The sequence below is a fragment of the Heteronotia binoei genome, chromosome 11 (assembly GCF_032191835.1).
Source record: "Heteronotia binoei isolate CCM8104 ecotype False Entrance Well chromosome 11, APGP_CSIRO_Hbin_v1, whole genome shotgun sequence".
NCBI classification, from domain to species: domain Eukaryota; kingdom Metazoa; phylum Chordata; class Lepidosauria; order Squamata; family Gekkonidae; genus Heteronotia; species Heteronotia binoei.
This window is the reverse complement of record NC_083233.1, coordinates 8,004,525-8,028,793: the sequence shown is the minus strand read 5'-3', so window position 1 is coordinate 8,028,793 and position 24,269 is coordinate 8,004,525. Positions and strand designations below refer to the sequence as shown.

The 24,269-nt window shown below is 43.6% G+C and overlaps 1 protein-coding gene across 2 annotated transcripts in view; it reads left to right on the top strand.

Annotated features, from left to right (window-relative positions):
* Positions 1-24,269, top strand: part of LOC132579350 (ubiquitin carboxyl-terminal hydrolase 12-like) — an 82,010-nt gene that overhangs the window by 23,988 nt on the left and 33,753 nt on the right. For both annotated transcript variants that reach the window (XM_060249653.1, XM_060249654.1), the window contains exons 2-3: positions 11,677-11,757; positions 23,123-23,336. In XM_060249653.1, the coding sequence (XP_060105636.1) occupies positions 11,677-11,757; positions 23,123-23,336 (295 nt within the window). The remainder of the gene's footprint in view (positions 1-11,676; positions 11,758-23,122; positions 23,337-24,269) is intronic.

The following is a 24,269-nucleotide window of genomic DNA, read 5'->3' as shown; positions in this document are numbered from 1 at the left end:
GCTTCCCCTCCAGGGGTCCGTTTGGGTATCTGAATGTCCAGACACTCCTCGATCTGCTTAATTCGGGGAGTTTGCAAGAGCTGCAAAACCCCTGCCTTGCTGAGCCAATGTCGGAACAGGAAGTCCCTGCTTTTCTCTCTTTTTAAAGGTAATTCGCTTAGAAGCCGAAGTTGAAACCTATGCCTGTTGTGTGGAAGGAACTGGCTTTGTAGATTGTCTCAGGGTTCAGAGGCAGTGGTACGTTAGTGGCAGCTGCTGGAGAAATGATGGCAGTGTTAAAAATAGCAACAGTTCCTGGGTTTCTGGAAGCAAAAAGACTATCTGGGACCATTTTTTCAGCCATGTGGTACAGTCCTGTGCCATGAAGCCTACCTTATACTGTGTGAGTGTGGAGGCAGCTGATTTTGATTAAGCTCAAAAAAGGACAAAACCATTCTAACTGAGAGGTGCTGGATTTAGATGCGGGCTTTGGTGTGTGCTGTCCAAAGGATGGCACAGGGTCTTCCAAATACTTGAACACAGGACTTTTTTGGTAAGAAAAGCCCAACAGGAACTCATTTGCATAGTAGGCACACCCCTTGATTCTCCCATTGTTTCACACAGGAACTAATTTGCATATCATGCCACACACCCCGATGCCAAGCCAGACTGAACTGCGTTCCTGTGTGTTCCTGCTCAAAAGCCCTGCTTGAACACAGATGAACTTATATTGGGTTAAAGTTCTGGTCCATTTACATCATTATTTTCCAATCTGCAAGATGCTATTCAAGATCTCAGATCTCCACACAAGGGCAGGTATATATGGTTTCCCCATTACTGCTGGGGCTGCCAATACAGGACAGAAGCAAAGAGGTTTCAAGTCAGCATGTCAGGTTTCCTCACATTTTTCTTGCTTCAGTCGCCACCTCCACCCCCCAATGCCACCAGGACTTTTCCATTTTAAAAAAATAAAACCAGCAGTTAAATATCAGTATAAGGTTATAACAATCTGTTTATTTGGTTTGCTGAATTACCAGCTTCTGTAAGTCTCTGGTTGCCCATTGCAGCAAAAAAGTCCCCCCTTAAATATCTGTAATGAACGGGGCTAGAGACCTTTTTTTTGGTAAAAAAATAAATTATGCATAATAATAGCATGGGGGAGACATGTCTTGCCAGTAGTATGTATGAAAAGGATCTAGGGGTCTTAGAGGGCCATACACTGAACGTGAGCCTGCAGTGGGATGCAGTAACTAAAAAGGGAACTATGACTTTGGATTGTGTCAACAGAAGTATAGTGTCCAGATCACGCAAAGTGATGGTATCATTTTGCTGTGCTCTGGTGAGACCTCACCTTGAGTATTGCGTTCAGTTTTGGGCATCACAATTTAAGAAGGATATAGACAAGCTGGAATATACCCAGAGGAGGGCAACAAAGATTGTAAGGGATCTGGAGACGAAGTCCTACGAGGCAAGGCTGAAGGAGCTGGCTGTGTTTAGCCTGGAGAGGAGACGTGATATGATCACCATATTCAAGTACTTTAGGGGCAGTCATATAGAGGATGATGCAGAATTGTTTTCTGTTGCCCCAGAAGGTTGGACCAGAACCAGTGGGTTGAAATTAAATCAGAAGAGTTTTCAGCTCAACGTTAGGAAGAACTTCCTGACAGTTGGAGCAGTTCCTCAGTGGAACAGACTTCCTTGGGAGGTGGTGGGCTCTCCTTCTTTGGTGGTTTTTAAACGGAGGCTAAATGGCCCTAGACTGTCTGGCACCCTAGGCAAGTCTAACTTCTGGTGCACACACACACCCCTGCACTGTTAATGTCACCAAGTCATATGGGGGGTGCCCAATTTTACCCCCCCCCCCAGAAGGCTGGTGCCCTAGGCAGTCACCTAGTTTGCCTAGTAGCAGGGCCGTCCCTGTGGCTGTCAGACCTTGTTTCATTGAAGTTATACATTTGCTTCCTGAATATATTACCTGCTGCTTACTAACCAGAATGTTTAATAAAGTCCTATGCTACTAACCCTGATACCATGTACAGTAACAAAAGGGGGGAACGATGATAGATGTCTTCTAGGTACCAAAGGCCCACATGGTCTTTGAAGTGCAGAGTGCTCAGCTAACTTCCCAGGCGCCTCCTGAGCAGAGCAAGGGCATCACCAGGAGGGGGATGTAACCACCAACTGTGAAAGATAAGCGGGCATGTGAAAGTGTTACTTGCAGGGACAGTCTGTAGTTTTATTATGGGAAATAGTTTAAAGCACAAATCCTTTGAAGTGTATTCATAAATGCCAATGACTTGAACCGCTTGCTATCAGTTCCAATGCATCCATGCTTAGAGCAACATTGTAGTTATCAATAAAGGCAACTTAGTTTTTTTCAACAAAGACAAGTCTGATCATTTTGAAACTTCAATGAACCCTTTGCTGACAGTGGCCATCAGCAATACTGATTCTGTGACCTTGCAGAGATCGTGGGAAGGAGGGCATGATGGGCTGCATCATGGGTCTTTCTTACACGCCCAGGGAATGTTGATGATCACATTTTTTCTCCAGGCCAGTTTGTCCAGGGAACCTGAAGAGATTTGTTTTTTTGCCATCTTCTAGGCATGGAACAGAGGTCACTGGATGTGTGTGTGAGGGGAGGAGGTCTTTGTGAGTTTCCTGCATTGTGCAGGGGTTGGACTAGATGACCCTGGAGGTCCCTTTTAATAGGAACATGCATGATTCTGAGAACTTGTTTCACAGATAGTTGTTATATCTCTAATTCTGAACCTGGACACCCATACAGCTTAACCCGCCCCCCCTGCAGAAAATGGTGCTAGGTAAAAATATTTTTTACATACTTGAGTGAGATCTCAGACACCATTTTGAAAAAGGGAGGAGCAACTACCTGCTGCTGTGAGAGCCAGGCAGGTGTGGGGAGGAGGAATGGGAAGGAAGGGGGCAACACCGCCCTGCTGTGGCAATGTGTGAATGCTCTGTGATGCTGTGGGTAGTGGAGAGAAAAAATTAGGGCAAAGCACCTGCAGGGGGAAAGTCTGAGGTTCTTCTGTCTCAATCTGCCAGAGACTGAACCTTCAACCATGGTTTTTGGGTTGGTCAGTCTCGGTGACTAGACTGAGATGCTTTCTTCATAGAAATATAGGAGGTCTGCTGGATCAGACTAATGGTCCTTCTATTGCAACCTCCCATTTCCCACAGTGATTCTGGGAGGTGCACATCAGTGGCACAGAGGCCAAGTTCTTCCTGTATTGATACTCCAACAACTGGCAGTCAGAGACAAACACAGGTGTCCTGTTCAAGCATATGAAGCATATGAACATATGAAGCTGCCTTATACTGAATCAGACCTTTGGTCCATCAAAGTCAGTATTGCCTTCTCAGACTGGCAACGGCTCTCCAGGGTCTCAAGCTGAGGTTTTTCACACCTATTTGCCTGGGCCCTTTTTTGGAGATGCCAGGGATTGAACCTGGGACCTTCTGCTTACCAAGCAGATGCTCTACCACTGAGCCACCATCCCTCCCCTGCTCTCCAGGGTCTCCAGCTGAGGTTTTTCACACCTATTTGCCTGGATCCTTTTTTGGAGACGCCAGGGATTGAACCTGGGACCTTCTGCTTCCCAAGCAGATGCTCTACCACTGAGCCACCATCCCTCCCCTGCTCTCCAGGATCTCCAGCTGAGGTTTTTCACACCTATTTGCCTGGGCCCTTTTTTGGAGATGCCAGGGATTGAACCTGGGACCTTCTGCTTCCCAAGCAGATGCTCTACCACTGAGCCACCGTCCCTCCCCAAAGCATCTTGACTAATAGCCATGGATGGACCTAGCCTCCATGAATTTGTCTAATGCCCCTTTAAACACATCTAATCTTGTGGCCGTGGCCACATCCTGTGGCAGCAAATCCCATAAGCTAATAATTTGTTGTCTGAAGGGAAATTTTCTTTTTCTCTGTCCCAGACTCTTTTGACTGGCAACTGCACTGGGTGCTTGCAACTTTGAGGATTATGGAGGAGGAGGAGGGTCTCTGCTTTCTCTGCCCTACATATTACTTAAAAGCTTCTAATTTTATAAACTGCTGAATCATCTCCCCCACTATGTACTGAAAAACCACATGTGTTTAGCCTTTTGTTGCAGGGAAGACATTATTCTCACCCACTTGCCCAATTGGGAGATCCTCTTGGAGCAGATAACACATCACCTCCCGCTTGGAGATGGTGAGGATTGAACCTGGGACTTTCTGCATGCAAAGCAGAGGCTCTTCCATTGAGCCACAGCCCCTCCCCTTGATGTTCCACGCCCCTGGCCTCTTTATGCTGTAGGAAGGCTCTGATTTCACACAGACCCAACATATATCAACTTCTTTGGGTTGTGGCAAAACAACGGTAGGAAGTGCCGTTAAGTTGGAGCGGTCTTGCAGCCCCTTTGGGGCTTTCAAGACAAGAGATGAAGATAGGTGGTTGTCAGGCGATGGAGGTTCAAAGTAAACGGACTTCCATTTGTTTCAATGTTAAGGCGTTTATTTGATATCTCAAGGCTCTGAACACGGTAGCATTGGAACTGATAACATTAGGCGGGAAAGGCTCAGCTTTAAAACGTTTGCATCAAAGGGTTTCTAAACAATACTACATTTTCACACTTCTGAACTAAAAGTAACACCTTCCCTGCTCCTTATCGCTTGTGGTTCTTCTTCTCACGGAGGAGCCCTGCTGGCTCTCCTTGAGGCATGCTATCTTCAAAGAACTGTTGCTTCGTTAGTACTATGCAAAGGAATTCACAGCAGGGATTAGTAACATCTCTAAAACTGCTTTGATATGCAAGGTCTCTGTTTCATAGTAACAACTGTTCAAAATGGAGTTAGTCAGCTCAAGCTAAACATTGCATTTCAGTAAGTTGCACTCTCACATAATATCTGAACTCTCCAGTGCCTGACAGTGGTTTGCCGTTGTCCATCCTGGACTTCCTTGTTTGTCTCCCATCCAAGTAACCCATCACCCGGGCTGACCCTCCTTAGCTTCTGAGATCTGATAAGATCTCCCTCTCTCTGGGTTTTTTTTTTTTTTGTAGAAAAAGCCCAGTGGGAACTCATTTGTATATTAGGTCACACTCCTGATGCCAAGCCAGCCAGAACTGCGTTCCTGCTCATGTATGTATGTATGTTTTTTGTGGTTCCTAATTAACTGTTGCTTCAACATCATTTTCTAGTTGTCTTGTGAGAGCCAGTGTGGTGTAGTGGTTAAGAGCAGCAGACTCTAATCTGAAGAACCAGGTTTAGTTGTGCACTCCTCCCCATGAAGCCAGCTGGGTGACCTTGGGTCAGTCATGGTTCTCTCAGAGCTCTCTCAGCCCCCCAGAATACGTCTAAAGGTAAAAGTAGTCCCCTGTGCAAGCACCAGTCGTTTTCGAGTCTGCGGTGACGTTGCTTTCACAGTGTTTTCACGGCAGACTTTTTACAGGGTGGTTTGCCATTGCCTTCCCCAGTCATCTACGCTTTCCCCTCAGCGTGCTGGGTACTCTTTTTACCAACCTTGGAAGGATGGAAGACTGAGTCAACCTCGAGCCGGCTACCTGAACCAGCTTAGCTCACTAAAAAAAAAAAAAGAGTTAGAACTTAAGTCTGCCAGACAATCTTCAGATCTTCTATCTATACCACAGACAACACCTTCCAATAATTAATTAATTTCCATTTGTCTTAACATTTTTTAATTTCTTGCAAAATTAGGATGGAATCTAAAGAAAACTTGTGTATGAAAACATTTCCCTGACTTGAATACTGATCTAATGACCACCCAGGTGCTTTAGGTGTGGAAGTCTTTTTACAGTTCTCAAAGAGGGAGGGGGAAAGCACTGGGTGATTTGTCTTTGAGCTATAAATGGGACATTAACAGTGTTCTGAAAGGAACACTCAGCAACCAAGATTCTCAGCTCTAGATAACACAGCAGTGGTTACATATGTTTCTCACAGATAGTGTATTCTGGCCAATCACATTTTTTGATTTGTTTGACTTCAAGCGATACCCCAAGGGACACGTTCCCTTTTTTGTAGGTGGGCCCACTCCTTCATGGCAGGAGCAGGTTTCTTTACATAGCTGTGTTGCCTTTATTGTTCCTCCGGGTGGTTTTGCACATTGCATGTGGCAATGTGCATTCAGCTGCAAAGACTGTTGCTGCATATGTACTGATGCTTCGTGCAGCAGTGTGGACAATTTACACTTGTGCGTGGGTCTTGGAGTTATGCTGGGAAGGACATTGGGAAAAATTTCTCTCACTATTAATACCAGAACTTGAGACACCAAAGTGTGTTAATGGGCAGCAGATTAGAGATGGGCAGGCATGAATCCTATGCAGTGGCGAATGGCAGCCTGTCCCTGGGTGAACCAGTGTGGTAGGTCCCTGGGCTCCCATCTTCTTGCTTCCTATCCTACTTGCCCTGATATATATTTATGTCTTTGCAACAAAACCATAATTACTTGGTTATGCATCAGAACCTAGCCAAAGAGAAGGTATTCTTTACTAACTATTTTGGGTTTTGCTGCCACAAGTCATAGTGATGACTTAAATCTTTCTTGGCGTTAACGGGATTGAAGACATTTTTATGGAGGAGAGGTTCATCAGAGGCCATTGAGCATACAGGAAGCTGCCTTATACTGAATCAAATTTCCTTAGGCCACCCAAACTTTAGGAGCAAGAGTTATTTTTCAGCCTTCTGGGTTTTATATTTTAATAACCACATTTCTGATTATTGCTACCAAAAAAACCCTAATCATAAACTCTTCAGTTTCTTGATTTTTTTAAAAAAGCAACAGTGAAAGTTTTTGTTGCATATAAACACGGCTGGAGTGACACTAGTTGTTATCAGAACAAAAAGCTAACCTCTGTCCCTCATTTTTGTACTTCTGCTGAGAATCGCGAAGAAGCACTTACAATAAATGACTGCTGAAAATAACTTGGCACCACAATGAAAGTTCTAGGCATTTTGGCACCTGGGATTTATTGAGCCCTGCATTAACTCTAATGGATAAATGAACCTTCTGTGTTCAGAGGCAGTCGCTGTTGCCTTCACAACCTGTGATAATGGGAAGACATTATGGTTTTTCCTTACATGGAGATGGGGGGGGCGGAGTGTGAATTGGCGGAGTGTGAATTGGCCGTCATAATGCTGAGAGCCAGCACTGTACAGTGGTTAGAGAATCAGACCGGAATCTGAGAGATCCAGGTTTGAATCTCCATTTGTGCCTTGGAAGCTTGCTGGGTGACCCCTGGGCCAGTCACACCCTCTCAGCCTAACCTACCTCCCAGGGTGGTTGTGAGGATAAAATGGAGGAGAGGAGAGCAATGTCAACCACCACATTAAATATTTGGTTTGCAGAAATTCTATTAAGTTAGTGGTGTGTAACAAATGTAACACCACCGATATTTTGAATAAAGAGGCTCCTGGTTTAAAGCATTATGCCGCCTTAGCAGTCAAAAGGGAAATACGCCCTCAGATCAGTGATCGGTGTCAGAGTGTAGGCTGCTTCGTATCGTCTACTGTAGGATGGATCTGCTCTAATAGCATTTTAATAGTAAGAAGTGTGGATCATGAAGAACTAAGGCTGGCTTTTGATTGATCAAAAATGATGTGGCCAACTGACTGCTCAAGCATTGATCAAGACGGGTACCCCTGTTAGTCTGCCCATAGCAGCAGGAAAGTGGAAGAGTGCAGGAGCACCTTAAAGACTCACAGAAGATGTGGCAAGGCAAGAGGTTCCATGAATCAGCTCATTCACAAAAGTTCCTCCCCTGGCACAAATTTTGTTAGTCTTTTAGGTGCTCCTGGACTCGCTCTTTTCTACTGCTCATTTTTTTTTAAAAAAGCATTGACTTTAGTAGAACAACCCAAAAGATATTTTAATCATCAACAGGGTTGATACTTAACACTAAGAAAGGAAATTAACTCTTATTGTAAAACAGTTTTTAATTGAAACAGGGTTATACCTCTTCGTAATGTTAGATAAGATTTCTGTAAATGTGAACAGTTTGCTGAATGGTTCTTTTGGATTTTTCCCCTGTAACACCAAGATCAGTGTGAAATTGTAAAATTGGAGGAGACAAATAAAAACAGAGATAAAGCAAAATAACAACAGCTGTTTTTCTTTTTCAAGAGAGAGTTCTGATTTTGAAGGCAGTTCTGCTGGTGAGAGAGGCCATTTCCCCCCATTTGGAGGTGCCTGCTGGGGCAGGAAGGGACTGGCATCAATGCTTAGTACAGGGGGGGGGGCAAGCACTGGCCCTGCTGTAACAAGTCACACCTGAATGAGATAAAAAGGGCTGGCTGCCACCTGTACTGGGGCATTCCTGGCTTAGGAAAATATTTGACTGCACTTCCGGGGTTGGAAAATGCCGAACTGATCTGCTTCTCAGAACGGGAGCAGGCTGCAACTTCTGTTCGGGGTAGTGGAAGGCAAATTAATGCCTACTACCTACTTTTCTCAGTCAGAGATCAGTCCAAGATATGCACAGGAAACTTTGAGGAGATTTACCTTGGCTAAAAGGGAGTCCCAGCAGGGGGCTCCTTTGAGGCTTTGAGGGGTCTCCGGAGACGAGTTGCATTTTCATCATCTGCAGAAGTTTCTAGAGTCATTTATTTGACATAAGCTCGACAGGATCCTAATCTTTGATACTGCTAAACATCTAAAGCTACACAAGACCGGTGTTGATCTGGATAACTTCAGAAAAGGTACAGATCGCTATCTTTCATTCCGGGACTAATTAAAGTTAAACAAAATAAAATCAGAAGGTGGGAAATTGAAATCTAGAAAGCCTGGAAGAAGAAGGGGAGAAGGGGCGAAATTTGGACTTCGTAAATTTCAAGAACAGTGCTAAAAAGTGGAAAGGAATTTATTGTTTGGTCTACTTGCGGTTTTTGAGAAAAAGCCTCATCGTCATAGAATTGCAGCTCCCACAGTCAACACAGGAAATACGTCAAGTATCGTGAGATCTCTCTACCAGTGAAAATGGGATTTGTTGGCAAGAAAAGCTGGAAGCATTGGATGGAAAAGGAAAATCATCGAAGCAGCCAGCCTGCTCTAGGACTGTAATATCATAGAAAAACATCGGCGGCCATTGCAAGGAGGCTAATGTTTAAATAAAATTTTGAAAGTGTTCGGGACATTAAAAATTGGGGAGCCGACAGAGGTGACGTTTATAAGGTAAATGCTATTGGACATTATTGTTAATAACTATTTTAGAAGCCTCTAGAGAAAATATATATATATATTTTTAAAGTGAGGCAGAAAGTCGCAACTGTCATTTTGGAGAAAATAAAAACTTTAAAAATTCATATCTGAGCCCAGGAGGCTCTGAGGATGGCGAAATTAGGCTTATTGAAAAAAGCAAGCTTCACTCTTTTAAACCTGATAGTTGAAATTTAATTTGGTGAGGTCAAAATTTTCGGTGTTTTTACATGTCAGACCACAAGCAAACCGAAGCAAGGACTGCTTCATTGGAGAAAATGCAGGACCAATTAGATGCAGTGGAAGCCAGGATAATGAAAGGGATGAAGGAGGTGCTTACTGCTTCCAAAAAAGAAATTAGAAAAGATATTGAAGAGCTAAAAAAAGATATAGAAGATCTCAGAAATGAGACTGTGGCAACATCTAAGAAAGTGCAAGAGGTGGAAGGGAGAGTGAAAGTACATGATTCCACCTTGTTAAAAATACAAGAAAAAGTGGCAATTCATGACTGCAAATTGATGGAGACCCAGATACGGCTGAGAGGAGTACCTGAGGATGAAGAATTTGCACCATGATGGATTACAAATTATTAACTTGGAATGTAAATGGACTAAATTCACCACAAAAAAGAAAAGCAACGTTTCATTGGATTAAAATGCAAAATTGTTAACATAATTTGTTTACAAGAAGTACCTATCAAACAAAAGGATTATAAATTTTTATGGAATAAGCAGTTGGGACTAGAATTTCATTAATTGGCTGAACAGAAGAAAAGGGGAGTGTTTTTTTATATTTAACAAGAATTTGGAGCCGAAATTAGTGTTTAAAGATAAAAGATAAAAATGGAAGATTTGTAGCAGTAGAAATAATAATATTAAATGCAAAAAAAGTCGTTATTGGGACTGTATGCACCAAATGGTGCAAAGGATGCTTTTTAAAAAGACATTATACAACAATTTGATGAAGTGACATATGACCAAGATTTTATAATGGGGGATTTTAATGGAACAATCCAGAATACACTGGATAGGTCTGGGGGGAAAAATAATAAGGAAGTCTTTTTTTTAATTGGTCAAACAATAAAACCTGGAAGATATATGGAGAAAATTTAACCCTGAAGTACAGGACTATAGCTTTTTTTCAGCAAGACATAATACGTTTTCCAGAATTGACATATTGTGGGGCACTAAGGATTTAGGCCTTATAACAAAGAAAATAGAGATTTTACCTAAAATAGGGGCTGATCATAACCCAATAATGTGGATTACAAAATTGTCTAGAAAGTCGAGAAGATGGAGATTAAATGGTTTACTACAGAATAAAGAAATAGTGACATCTCTAGAAAATGAAACTAAAGTTTTCTTCCAAATAAACGACAAAGAAGATACAGATTTTCAGATGGTGTGGGATGCTTATAAAGCAGTAATGAGAGGAACATTGATCACACTGAATAATAAAGACAAGAGGGCAAAAGAAAAACAGATGTTGGACATTCAAAATGAAATAAAGAAAAAAGAAGGAACTGAGAAAAAGACCAGGGAAAAAGAAAATTATGAGGGAGATTACAATATTACAAACACAAATGAGGCATTTGTTAAATAAAGAACTGGAATGGAATCTGAAGAGATTACAGCAGAAATCTTTTGAGGAAGCAAATAATCCTGGAAAGTATTTGGTCTGGCAACTGAAAAAAAAAGAGAGAAAGTAAAATTATTAATAAAATTGTGGTTAATGGAAGAGAGTTGGTAGATCAGGAAGGAATAAAAAGAGAATTCTTTAAGTACTATGCCAAATTATTTAAGGGTGTTATTTATTTAAGTACTATAATCAAATTTGGTAATTTAAGTACCAAATTATTTAAGTACTATAATCTGGTACTTGCTTTCAACTGCTAGGACATTGTATGCGCAGTTGTGGAAGCAAGAAAAAATACCAGAAAAATGGGATTGGATTGTAAAAGTTATGACATGGAGTGAAATGGACAAATTAACAAGAATTTTAAGAGACTATGACTTAGAAGTTTTTAAGATGGAGTGAAAAAAGTTTAGAAGATATGTAGAAAAAGAGTGGAAAATAAAAGGACATTGGACAATTTTTGATAATGATTAAGTCTTAGAAGGAAGAAGAACATTAATTTTTGTTTTTATTAGTTAAGGGTACCTTTAAATATTAGTATTTTAAGTAAATAACACCGGCGGGGGGTCAAGTAACGGGGGGAGGGGTGGTTAGAAAGTAATATATGGGATAGATAAAAATAAGTTATTAACGATGCAAGAAATAGGTATTGTTACCATATGTTACTAAATAAAAACTGTTTTAAAACAAAGGAAAATATTTGACTGCAGTCAGGTAAGTGATAAGTTGAGCCGTCAGCTGCCAGTGCTTGTCTGTTTCTTTGCCAGGCACTCTGTTGAAATCGCTCTTGAACTATTTCTCTTTTGTCCCTCCCCCATGTCAATATGGCCTCTGTGTTCTTTCCCCCCAGGGCGCCAATGCATCCGCTTTGGAGAAAGAGATTGGTCCGGAGCAGTTTCCAGTGAACGAGCATTACTTCGGTTTGGTCAACGTGAGTGGGTTTGGCGTGCTGCTGGGTGCGGGTTTGAATTCAGTGACACCTCCCTGCCTTCACCTCTAGGTTCTGAGCCACATGTCTGTGGGTGGTGCTGCTGGAGCAAAAGGGAAAGAGGCTCAGATTAGGACTATAAACACTTATGTTTTATTATGTTAAATAAAGTTGACAGTTGTTTGAAGCCAAGTTTGGATTTCCTATTTGGGCAAGTGTTTAGTGACATAGCAAGAGCCCCGTGGCGCAGGGTGTTAAAGCTGCAGTACTGCAGACCTAAGCTCTGCTCATGACCTGAGTTCGATCCCCAGTGGAAGCTGGGTTTTCAGGTAGCCGGCTTGAGGTTGACTCAGCCTTCCATCCTTCCGAGGTCGTAAAATGAGTACCCACCTTGCTGGGGGGGAAGTGTAGATGACTGTGGAAGGCAATGGCAAACCACCCTGTAAAAAGTCTGCTGTGAAAACATTGTGAAAGCAATGTCACGCCAGAGTCGGAAGCGACTGGTGCTTGCACAGGGGACCTTTCCTTTCCTTTCCTTTCCTTTCCTTTCCTTTCCTTTCCTTTCCTTTCCTTTCCTTTCCTTTCCTTTCCACCTTTGGCATGTCACACCTTAGTCACACTGCATTTGAACTAAAAAGCCCCCTGCTATTTCCTCACAGTGAAGGTACTCTTACCCCCTGATTATTTTGATCTTCTCCTTTCCCAGCACTATAATATCCTTTATTTGTTACTTTGACCAGAACTCTACACTATGTTCCAAGTGAGGCTACACCACAGGTCGATTAAAAAATGATTACAATACCGGGCATCCCTTTTTTCAGTCCCTTTCCTAACAATCCCCAGCCCAGAATTTGCTCTCACACAATGAGTCAGTGTTTTCATTGAACTATCAAAGACAGCTTCTTTCCTGGTCTGTTGCCACCAGTTGATCCCATCAGCGTATATTTAAAGTTATGAAATTTTTGTCCAAATATGCAGTACTTCCTGTTTACTCATAGTGAACATCATTTGCCACATTGCAACTGGGTAGCTTGGAGTGATCTTTCTGCAGCTGCTCACAATCTGCTTTGGTTCTTAATCTCCTGAATAATTTAGTGTCATTCACAAAATGGGCTGTTTATTTATTTATTTATTTATTTAGAATTTATATCCCGCCCTTCCCACGAGTGGCTCAGGGCGGCTTCCAATAATAGATCCGACATAAAAATTAAACAATATTTAAACATGTAAAGGATTAAACATTTAAAACAGATAAAACAGAAAACCTTAAAGATTAATAAATATTCCAAATATATATAAAAGAGATCTGGCAAGTGCACTGATCATTCCAATTCCAGACCATTTATGAACAAAGTATGTAGTGTCAGTCCCAGTCCCTGTGAAAGTCCTCTGTGTTCTCCTTGCAAGAACTATGCTCTACAGTAGATCTCTGGATCCCTTTTTAAAAACTAGCATTACATTTGCTCTCTTCCAGAATGATAAGAGCTGGAAGAGACCTCCAGGGTCATCTTGTCCAACACTGCAAAATGCAGGAAACTCACAAATACCTGCCCTTCCCCCACCCAGTGACGCCTTCTCCACACACAGAAGATGGCAACCCCCCCACCCCTGCAGAACGCCTTGCCAAACTGCCCTGGAGAAGAATTCCTGCCTGACCACAAAGTGTCAATCAGCATTTCCCTGAGGAGGCTGAAGTTGGTTCCTTATTCACAGATCTTTATTCATTCCTTATCCGTGAATTCAACCAAAAACACTGAAGAGAGTTTGAAAGCTCTGAACCCCAAAATAAGGTCTGGACCCCCATATATCATACACCCCCTTGTTCAGGGGATTCCGCCCTTCGAGAAGACATGTGCTGGTTCCTGATCCAAAGAATGGTTCTCATGCCAGCTGCTCCAAAGCAAGGTGCCCGCAGGACACTCAGACAGGCAGACACTGGCACCAGGCTGTACCCCAAAACAATGTTTGGACCACCCCAGGTGACACATGCCCACGCTTGGGACACTGCCTCCTGCAAGAAGAAATGCAGTACTGCCCGGTCCAAACTCTGGTTCTGGCACCACAAGCTTCTATTTGGAGTGCCACCTAGAAGCCTATATTTAATTGGAGATTTGAATAAGGAATTATTTTGATTGATTGCCCTCTACACCCCAAAAAGCAATATGGACCACCACGTGCCATACACCCTCACGTTCAGGGGACTCTGCCCTTCGAGAAGACATGTGCTGGTTCCTGATCCAAAGAATGGATTCTTGGCCCCAATATGCATTACTTTGCACTTGTCCACATTGAGCCTCATCTGCCACGTTGACGCCCACTCACCCAGCCTCAACAGATCTCTTTGGAGTGCCTTACAATCCTCTCTGGTTCTTACCACCCTAAACAATTTATTCATCTGCAAACTTAGCCACTTCACTGCTTACTCTCAACTCCAAATCATTTGTTTGTTTGAAGTATTCTTCTTTCTCGTCCTAAGCCACGGCCTTCAAAAGGAAGAACTGATGAGAACACAACCTGTACACCCAGCTCCTTTACTTTCTGTCCTAGAGCCACATAGTCTTTTCTAATACGTTCAGGGCTATGATGGGTGGTATCGTTCATTCCCACATGGATCAGCAAGAAAGTGGGTTTGATAAGTCTTCCAATCCTTTCTGTCACATGCTGGATGCGTGCACCCGGCAGACCTCTCAGGATGACAAGTCCGGTCGGCACACTTTGGACTCCACCGCTCTTTGAAAGGAGTCTCCAATCACCACCACCTTCCTCTCCCTATATTGGGGAGCAGAAGCCCCAGGCTTCTTATCCACAGGATCCTGAGAAACTTTGTTCAAGCTTCGTGGAGGCTGGGGAAGTAGCCCTAGTTCCAATGGTTCAGAATCAGTTACTGTGGGGAGATCCTGGAACCTATTGCTGAGCAGCAGAGGCTCAGAACATCTCCTGCTTTTCTTTCTCCTTCAGGTTACCTTTTTTAAGGAACCCTCCTCCTGTGTCACATTCATGTGGCCCCGTGGCACAGAGTGGTAAAGCAGCAGTACTACAGTACTGTGGTCTGAACTCTCTGCTCACGACCTGAGTTCGATTTTGGCAGAAGCTGGATTCAGGTAGCCGGCCCAAGGTTGACTCAGCCTTCCATCCTTCCATGGTTGGGAAAATGAGTACCCAGCTTGGTGGGGGGAAAGTGTAAAAGACTGAGGAAGGCAATGGCAAACCACCCTGTAAAAACAACCGTGAAAACAACCCCCCCGCCGTGAAAACAACCCCCCATTTTCCTATTAATTAATGGCTGATAACATAAAAAATTTTCTCTCTAAACTGTAGAGGCCTAAATAACAAAATTAAGCCCAAGAGACTTACATCTGCATTACATAAATTGCATCCTGATGTGCTTTCCATACAGGAAACACATTTGAAAAACTGAGACACCCCCCCCCCCCCAGTCCTCAAATCAAAATGGTTTACAAAACAATACTCTGCTCCAGGCTCCTCCAAATCAAGAGGGGTTGCCATTTTGTTTTCCAAAAATACCCCATTTAACTGCACCTCCCTAGAAACTGACCCTCAAGGATGGTACCTATTTTTAAAGGGCACAGTGTTTGGTGAAACATACACCTTTGTATCTCTTTATGCCCCTAACGACATGCAAATTCAATTTATTGAGAACACGTGGGTAAAACTTACAATGTTTCAGGAGGGACACGTAATTATTGGAGGTGACTAACTTAATACTTGACCCCCAGTGGGACAGATCCTTTCCCCACACTTCATGTAAGAAAAAAATTATTAAACGAACTAACATACAAGAGCTCCTAAATCACTCCAATCTATGCGACATTTGGAGATTCTGCAATGTAGTTGTCAAAGACTACACATATTACTTACTCAGACACAACATCTTTACAAGAATAGACTACCTCCTTATCTCAAATTCTCTTATCCCGAATGTTGCACACACAGACATAGGGCTCCGTACGCTTTCCGACCATGCTTGGGTGGGGTGTCACTTACATGCAGCGGCAAAAACACCAAACGCTAGACAGTGGTCTCTGCATAAATCTATTTTATTTAATCAGAAAGCTTGCCAGGAAATCGATGTGGAGATCCAAAACTTGGTGTAGTGGTTAAGCGCGCGGACTCTTACATGGGAGAACCGGGTTTGATTCCCCACTCCTCCACTTGCAGCTGTTGGGATGGCCTTGGGTAAGCCATAGCTCTGGCAGAGGTTGCCCATGAAAGGGCAGCTGCTTGTGAGAGACCTCTCAGCTGCACCCACCTCACAGGGTGTCTGTTGTGGTGGAGGAAGATAAAAGAGATTGTGAGCCGCTCTGAGATTCGGAGTGGAGGATGGGATATAAATCCAATATCTTCTTCTTCTTCAAAGAGAATTCGTCTTGTGGGGTTTCGCCAGAAATTATATGGGATGCTATGAAAGCAGTGATCCGAGGGAAATGTATTTCTCTCACCTCTGCCTACAAAAAGAAAAACCAACCAATGAGATTAGATATTCTGGACATTATCCGCAACCTTGAAAATAAACACAAGCAAACACGCTCCAACAAAATTTATAAAAAGTTTCTTCTAGAAAGAAAGAAATTGGACTTACTGGAAGCCTCTAAAATCTTAAAAACCTTCTCTTCAGAAAACGAAAATACTAGTACAACAACCCAAAATCCTTAAAATTACTTACCTGGAAGTTAAGAAAAGAGGTAGCTGAATGACAGATTAACCATATTCGAGATCAGAAGGGCTCAACACATTCCATGACACCTAAAATCATTGATACCTTCTTACAATTCTACAAACAGCTCTACTCTTCCTCTCATCCAGGCCCTTCTAAAATTCGCAATTACCTCCAGGAAAACAATCTTCTGAAAAAAATTGACCTCATCCATAGACAGCTGTTAGACTCCCCTATTTTCCCCCAAGAAGTCTTTGAAGCCATTAAGTGGGCTAAATTGAACATAACCCCTGGGAGGGACGGTCTGCCCTCGGAATTTTATAAAAAATTTGCTACTATTTTGATCCCTCAACTTGCTGAAGCCTTTAACCATGTCTTAGATCTGGGAGTTTACCAAGGTCTAAGATGTGGTTAAAGGTTTCAGCAAGGTGAGGGGTCAAAGTAGTAGCGAATTTTTTCATACAGACTTCTGTTCTCCAAGAATAACTCAGGAGGATTATTCTTGGAGAACAAGAGAGGTGCCAGAAGATTGGAGGTGGGTGAACGTTGTCCCCATCTTCAAGAAGGGGGAAAAGGAGGATCCGGGTAACTATTGAGTCCTACTCGTCAGCTTGACATCTATACCTGGAAAAGTTTTAGAACAAATAGTCAGCCAGTCTTGGAACATTTAAAAAGGATGACTGTGATTACTAAGAGCCAGCATGGGTTTCCCAAGAATAAGTTATGTCAGACTAATCTGATCACTTTTTTTGAGAAAGTGGATCAGGGGAATGCTGTAGACATCGTTTATCTTGATTTCAGTAAGGCTTTTGATAAGGTTCCAAATACTATCCTTGTTGACAAGTTGGTAAAATGTGGTTTGGGTCCTGTTACCGTTAGGTGGATCTGTAAATGGCTGACAGATCGCACCCAAAGAGTGCTTGTGAAGGAGTGACAAGTGGAGTGCCTCAAGGATCTGTCCTGGGGCTTGTTTTGTTCAACATCTTTATAAATGATTTGGATGAAGGAATAGAGGGAATGCTTATTAAATTTGCCGGTGATACTAAATTGGGAGGGGTTGCAAATACAGTAGAAGACAGAAACAGGATACAGAATGACCTTGACAGGCTGGGAAACTGGGCTAAAACCAATAAAATGAATTTTAACAGGAACAAATGTAAAGTTCTGCATTTAGGTAGGAAAAATCCAATGCATGGTTATAGGATGAGGGAGACTTGTCTTAGCAGTAATATGTGTGAAAAGGATCTAGGAGTCTTAGTAGACCATGCGCTAAACATGAGTCAACAGTATGATACAGTGGCTAAAAAGGCAAATGCAATTTTGTGCTGTATCAACAGAAGTATAGTGTCCTGATCACGTGAAGTGATGGTATTGCTTTACTTTGCCCTGGTAAGACCTCTGGTAAGACCTAAGAAGGAGTATTGTGTTCAGTTTTGGGCACCACATTTTAAGAAGGATATTGACAAGCAGGGACATGTCCAGAGGAGGGCGACGAAGATGGTGAGGGGTCTGGAGAACAAGTCCTATGACGAAAGCTTGAAGGAGCTGGGCATGTTTACCCTGGAGAAGAGGCGGCTGAGAGGTGATATAATCACCATCTTCAAGTTCTTGAAGGGCTGACATCTAGAGGATGGTGTGGAATTGTTTTCTGTGGCCCCAGAAGGTAGGAGCAGTACCAATGGGTTGAAATTAAATCAAAAGAGTTTCCGGCTCAACATTAAGAAGAACTTCCTGACCATTAGAGCAGTTCCTCAGTGGAACAGACTTCCTCAGGAGGTGGTGGGTTCTCCTTCTTTGGAGGTTTTTAAACAGAGGCTAGATACCCATCCTCCAATGAGGATCCTGTGAATTTAGGGAAAGGTATTTGTGAGTTTCCTGCATTGTGCAGAAGGGTGGACTAGATGATCCTGGAGGATCCTTCCAACTCTATGATTCTATGATTCTTCTTCAAATTTGGAACTCATGTGGATGAAATGTGACTTCAGTCTTTCAGTCAGGAAATTGTCTCTGTTGAAAGCCTTCTGTTTCAGCCATTTTGTGTGGAAATTTTGGTGTTCTCTGGTAGCTGAAGTCCCAGTCTTAGTGCGCAGTATGAGTCATGGTCTTCTACAGGTGTAATTAGTATTATGTTACTTCTGTTGTAATGTGTCGCTTAGCATACTCTGGAGATGGAGATTCTCATCCAAAAACTGGGCTGAGGTATTTTTTTTGAGGGGGGGCAGTGTTTCTGGGGGCTGAAACTAGATTATGCAGTCTAAACAAACCAGACTGGCTCTTACACAGTGGCAAAAATTGAATTGCTCACATTAATATGAAGAGCTGGAAGCAAAGCAGACTGCTGTTGTATTCATGTGCTCTCTCCCTCTCTCTCTAGCTGAAGGAAGGCATTTCACAGTCACATGTGAATCCACCTTAGAGACCAACAGAATTTTTTTTGGGGGGTAGGAGCTTTCATGAGTCAAAGATCCCTTTGTCGGAAGCTCACTCCCCAAAATATCTTGTGGGTCTCTAAGGTGTTTCTCCCTTTCTCACAATACAAGAACTCGTGGGCATTCGATGAAATTGCTGAGCAGTCAGGTTAAAACGGATAAAAGGAAGTACTTCTTCACCCAAAGGGTGATTAACATGTGGAATTCACTGCCACAGGAGGTGGTGGCGGCCACAAGCATAGCCATCTTCAAGAGGGGATTGGATAAAAATATGGAGCAGAGGTCCATCAGTGGCTATTAGCCACAGTGTGTGTGTGTGTGTGTGTGTATTTGGCCACTGTGTGACACAGAGTGTTGGACTGGATGGGCCATTGGCCTGATCCAACATGGCTTCTCTTATGTTCTTTTGTGACTCAGAGTGTTGGACTGGATGGGCCATTGGCCTGATCCAACATGGCTTCTCTTATGTTCTTAAGGTGCTCCTGGCCTTGAATCTGACTCTTCTGCTGCAGACCAATATGGCTGCCTTCTGAAACTAGAGTTTTGTTTTGTTTTTTGAAATACAATTTTATTAAGTTCAAAGGGAGATGGGAAGGGGAAGTGAGAAATGTATGGAGAAGTAATACCATACATAAATACATACTTCAGTATTCCATCTTATCTTATTTCTGTGAGCTACGTTAACCTTCTATGTTCTTCTACCTAAGTTTGCAGAACTCAGTTTCACAATTCTAAAGTATGTGTTCAGTTCATAAATCAGTCTGGTATAGAATTAATCATTTTGTCTCATTAAACTGTAGAAACTAGAGTTGTTTAAAGTTTCAGTCGTTGCTGTCAGCCATCCTCTTGGAACTCGGCATCCCTTCTGCGCTGTTCTCTTTCTCTCTCAGATGACGCAGCCTTTTGATACGACAGATGCAAAACAGCTGCTTCCAGCTATCTCATCATTGGGCACGTTGCCAGTATATCCTTGTAAACAGGAAATATGAGCTGAAATGTCTCATGTGCCCTGAAACTCATTTTTCTCTTCTCTCATGCAGGCAGTTCCAAATGATTCTCAACCCACCTATCACATCCTTTCCCAATTCCGGATGACTGAGAGGAAAAACACAAGCATGGTGGTTTCTGTAGAGGAGAGCGGGGCTGCAGTGTTCTCCTGAGGGGCTCTTGGATGCAAGAGCTTGCTGTGTTGGAAACTGCCGTCCTGCCCTCTCGAGTGGCGTGCAGGTACCACCCTTAATGTGGAGCCAGCAATGTTGGAGTTACATCCAGTGGGGTGCTGTTTGCTGTGCACAATTAATTCATAAGGCTGGTTTATGCAACCACAAGAAAGTCTGCCCGCTCAGTCTCATTGCTGAGTTCTGGGTCCATGGTTCCAGCTCTTATAAGGATCAGTAGTTCTTGTTGTTCTGTGTCCGCTCTGAGCAATGCTGAGAACTAAAAACTTGAAATTTGGCATGGAAAACACTGCCTGCTTAATAGAATGGAGGGGGTTTTTTAAATAGAATCATAGAGTTGGAAGGGTCTCCCAGGGTAATCTAGTCCCTTGCACAATGTAGGAAATTCACAAATACCTACCACACCCAGAGGGATCCCATGGCCAGAAGATGGCTGTGAGAAACCCAGGGTCAGCTGGAAAAGGAGACCACCTTGAGTCCTGTCACACCCAGTACCTCAGGAGAACTCAAAATAGCCTTGTCAGAACTAAAAGATGGTACAGATAGCATTTTAAAGTTCAAAACAAAAACTAAGTTTTATTATGCACAGAAAGGTTGGGAAAGGAGGAAATGATATCAGAAGCTGGTATATTAAAATCAGTTGGCAGGCAGGAAATCAAATTAGAAATACAAAAGAAGACTCCTTATATTGGCAGGCAGGTATTACAATATAAAAACAAGCAGTGTTTCCCTCACACTGGATAACGCTGATAAGTAGTAAGACTTTTAGGTGGATTTGGCTTCTCAAATATCTCTACACACACTATCCCACTCCCTGAGAGGACTGACTGAACGTGTGACAGAACTTTCCGCCACAGACCCTTTCCCCTAGCAAACTAAGTATCGTCTTAACTGCAGAGCTATACACTTGGACAATGACACCCTTGAGGGCCCTTCACACTAACACCTCATACACTTGTGCCACGTTCCCTTTAACTGCTAGGATCTTTGTCTGACTTCTGGGATCTTCACACAGACACAAGAACCTTTTGTTTTGTGATCTTTGTTGTAACCAGGAATCTGCCCTTTTGTCTTTGACAGATCTCAGCAGAGCCTTAAACTCACACTATGTCTTGTGACACTCTGTGCCACAGTTCTGAGGGTCTTCTCAGAAAGAGCCACTATTAGCTCCTTCTAATAAATAAACTCTCACAGACAAGAGCTCTAGTGAATCACCAGCTCTGTCCCGGACTTCCCTGTCTGCAGTCTCACCCAGACTTCTCAGTCTGATCTCCACCGGAGATAAAATAAAACTCAACTGTACGTCAGCTCAGTCTGCTCTCAACTGAGGAGAGTTCTCTCTCCCTGCACCTTTAACTTGTTACATTGGTTACCATGGAGGCGGTTAGCCAATCACGGTGAGTGTCTCAGCTGTCACTCACACAGACGGCTTTCAGTTCACCACAATGGCAACAAACGAAACAAAAAGAAAAAACAAAACTCCAGGATCCCTGGGCCAAACTGGCCTGGAGGAAAATTGCTTCCTGACCTCAAAGTGGCCATCAGCATTTTCCTGGGCATGTAAGAAGGGGCCACAAGAACTGCCAGAAATCTAGCTTTAACTTCCATAGTGTCACAACACAATACTATACGACTGCTGAGTCTTGCATGTTCTCGGAGGGCAAACCTAAACCTATTTTATGCACAGTCCAGATCTGCTCTCATCTGCTCACACAAAACATGTATTCTCACTAAGCAGTGGCTCATCCCATTAGGTCTTGTCTAATCAGGTTAGTCTCTTTTATTTTTGGGTGGTAGGGAAAATATTTAGAATTTTCAGGATTTGAATATTCCTGTTACTGGATCAGTGACAATATGCACTTCTCAGATCAGATATTGCTGCTTTCAGATTGGTGACAACATCTCAGTCTCTGTGACTGTCTGCAAGTCTTTTCACATCAGTTTATGTATGTATTTATTTGGTTCATTGCTTTGGTTCATTCGTCTTTCTCCCCACTGGGCTCCCAAAGCAGTTTATCTTGTTCTCCTTTCCCATGAGCCCATGCTCCAACTAAACACATCAGGTGCCTTGCTGCTGCCTGCCCCCTCTGTCTGGGAGGTTCATTCAGGTGCAGCCTGTGCGCACCGTTCTCCAGGGGCAGCGCCAACACTTTGGAATAGCCCGCCGGACATAATATGGAGAGCTTTTGCTTTCTCTCCCCTCTGCAACAGATAACACAAGGTGGAATTATTTTGGTGTGCCTTTCTCTGGTAGTGACAATGTTTCAAGTTAATGTGCTTTAATTTATGTGTTTAGATGTGTTTTACAGTTGTGTATATTTGCGCTACCCTGAACTGGATGGCCCAGGCTAGCCTGATCTGCTCAGATCTTGAAAGCTAAGCGAGGTCAGCTCTGACTAGTCCTTGGTAAGGGAGATCACCGAAGGAGTCCAGGGCCGCCACACAGAGGCAGGCCGTGGGCAACCACCTCTGAACGTCTCTTGCCTTGAAAACCTTGCGGGGTCACCTGAAGTCAGCTGTGCCTTTATGGCATTTCACCCACACGCACATTGGCATTTTGCTGAATCATATCATATCATCATAGAATCAGAGTTGGAAGGGGCCATACAGACCATCTAGTCCACCCCCCTGCTCCGTGCAGGGTCAGCCTGAAGCATCTCCAACAAATAATCATCTATCTGCATTTTGAAGACTGCCAGTGAAGGGGAGCTCACCACCTTCCTAGGCAGCTGATTCCATCCCTCTCTGAACTACTCTGACTAAAAACTTTTTTCCTAATATCCAGCCGGTACCTTTCTGCTTGTAATTTGAGCCCATTGCTTTCAGTTGAGCTGTCTTGAGTATTGTGGAAAGGCGATAAATAAAATATATGTATTTAAAGTATTTTTCCTCATGACCATCCTGTGAGGTTGGTGAGGCTCAGAGTGTGTGACTGACCCAAAGTCACCCGGGGAGGCGGGGCTCCCATGGTGAGGGGGAGGGGATTCATGCCTCGGTCTCCCAAATCCCAATCTGACACTCTGACCACACTTTCCAGTAGACTTTGTATGATCAAGTTTTTGTTTTTTATTATTTCCCCCCCTCAGTTTGGCAATACCTGCTACTGCAACTCCGTTCTACAGGCACTTTATTTCTGTCGTCCTTTTCGGGAAAAGGTTTTGGCGTACAAGGTTCAGCCCCGGAAGAAGGAAAGTCTCCTGACGTGCCTCTCTGACCTCTTCAACAGCATCGCCACACAGAAGAAGAAAGTGGGGGTCATCCCACCCAAGAAATTTATTTCCCGACTGAGGAAAGAAAATGGTAAATAAGCATTGTACTAACTCCTCACCCACTCCAGTGTCCAAATACCCAGGGCTCTTTCTAACATGACCTTTATGCACATGTGCTCCTTCTTCACAGTTCCAGCAGCATCAGTAGAACCCATTTATGATAGTCTTCCTTCTCACAGAACTGTCACCCTTCCTTGAGGCATGGAGCAATGGGAAGGAACAGTGGTGAACATCTGAGGCTGTCATGGGAAGGAACAGTGGTGGGCATCTGAGGCTGTCATGGGAAGGAACAGTGATGGACATCTGAGGCTGTCATGGGAAGGAACAGTGGTGGGCATCTGAGGCTATCATGGGAAGGAACAGTGATGGGCATCTGAGGCTGTCATGGGAAGGAACAGTGGTGAACATTTGAGGCTGTCATGGGAAGGAACAGTGGTGGGCATCTGAGGCTGTCATGGGAAGGAACAGTGGTGGGCATCTGAGGCTGTCATGGGAAGGAACAGTGGTGGGCATCTGAGGCTGTCATGGGAAGGAATAGCAGTGGGTGTCTGAGGCTGGTGGGCATCTGAGGCGGTCATGGGAAGGAACAGTGGTGGGCATCTGAGGCTGTCATGGGAAGGAATAGCAGTGGGTGTCTGAGGCTGGTGGACATCTGAGGCTGTCATGGGAAGGAACAGTGGTGGGCATCTGAGGCTGTCATGGGAAGGAACAGTGGTGGGCATCTGAGGCTGTCATGGGAAGGAATAGCAGTGGGTGTCTGAGGCTGGTGGACATCTGAGGCTGTCATGGGAAGGAACAGTGGTGGGCATCTGAGGCTGTCATGGGAAGGAACAGTGGTGGGCATCTGAGGCTGTCATGGGAAGGAACAGTGGTGGGCATCTGAGGCTGTCATGGGAAGGAATAGCAGTGGGTGTCTGAGGCTGGTGGACATCTGAGGCTGTCATGGGAAGGAACAGTGGTGGGC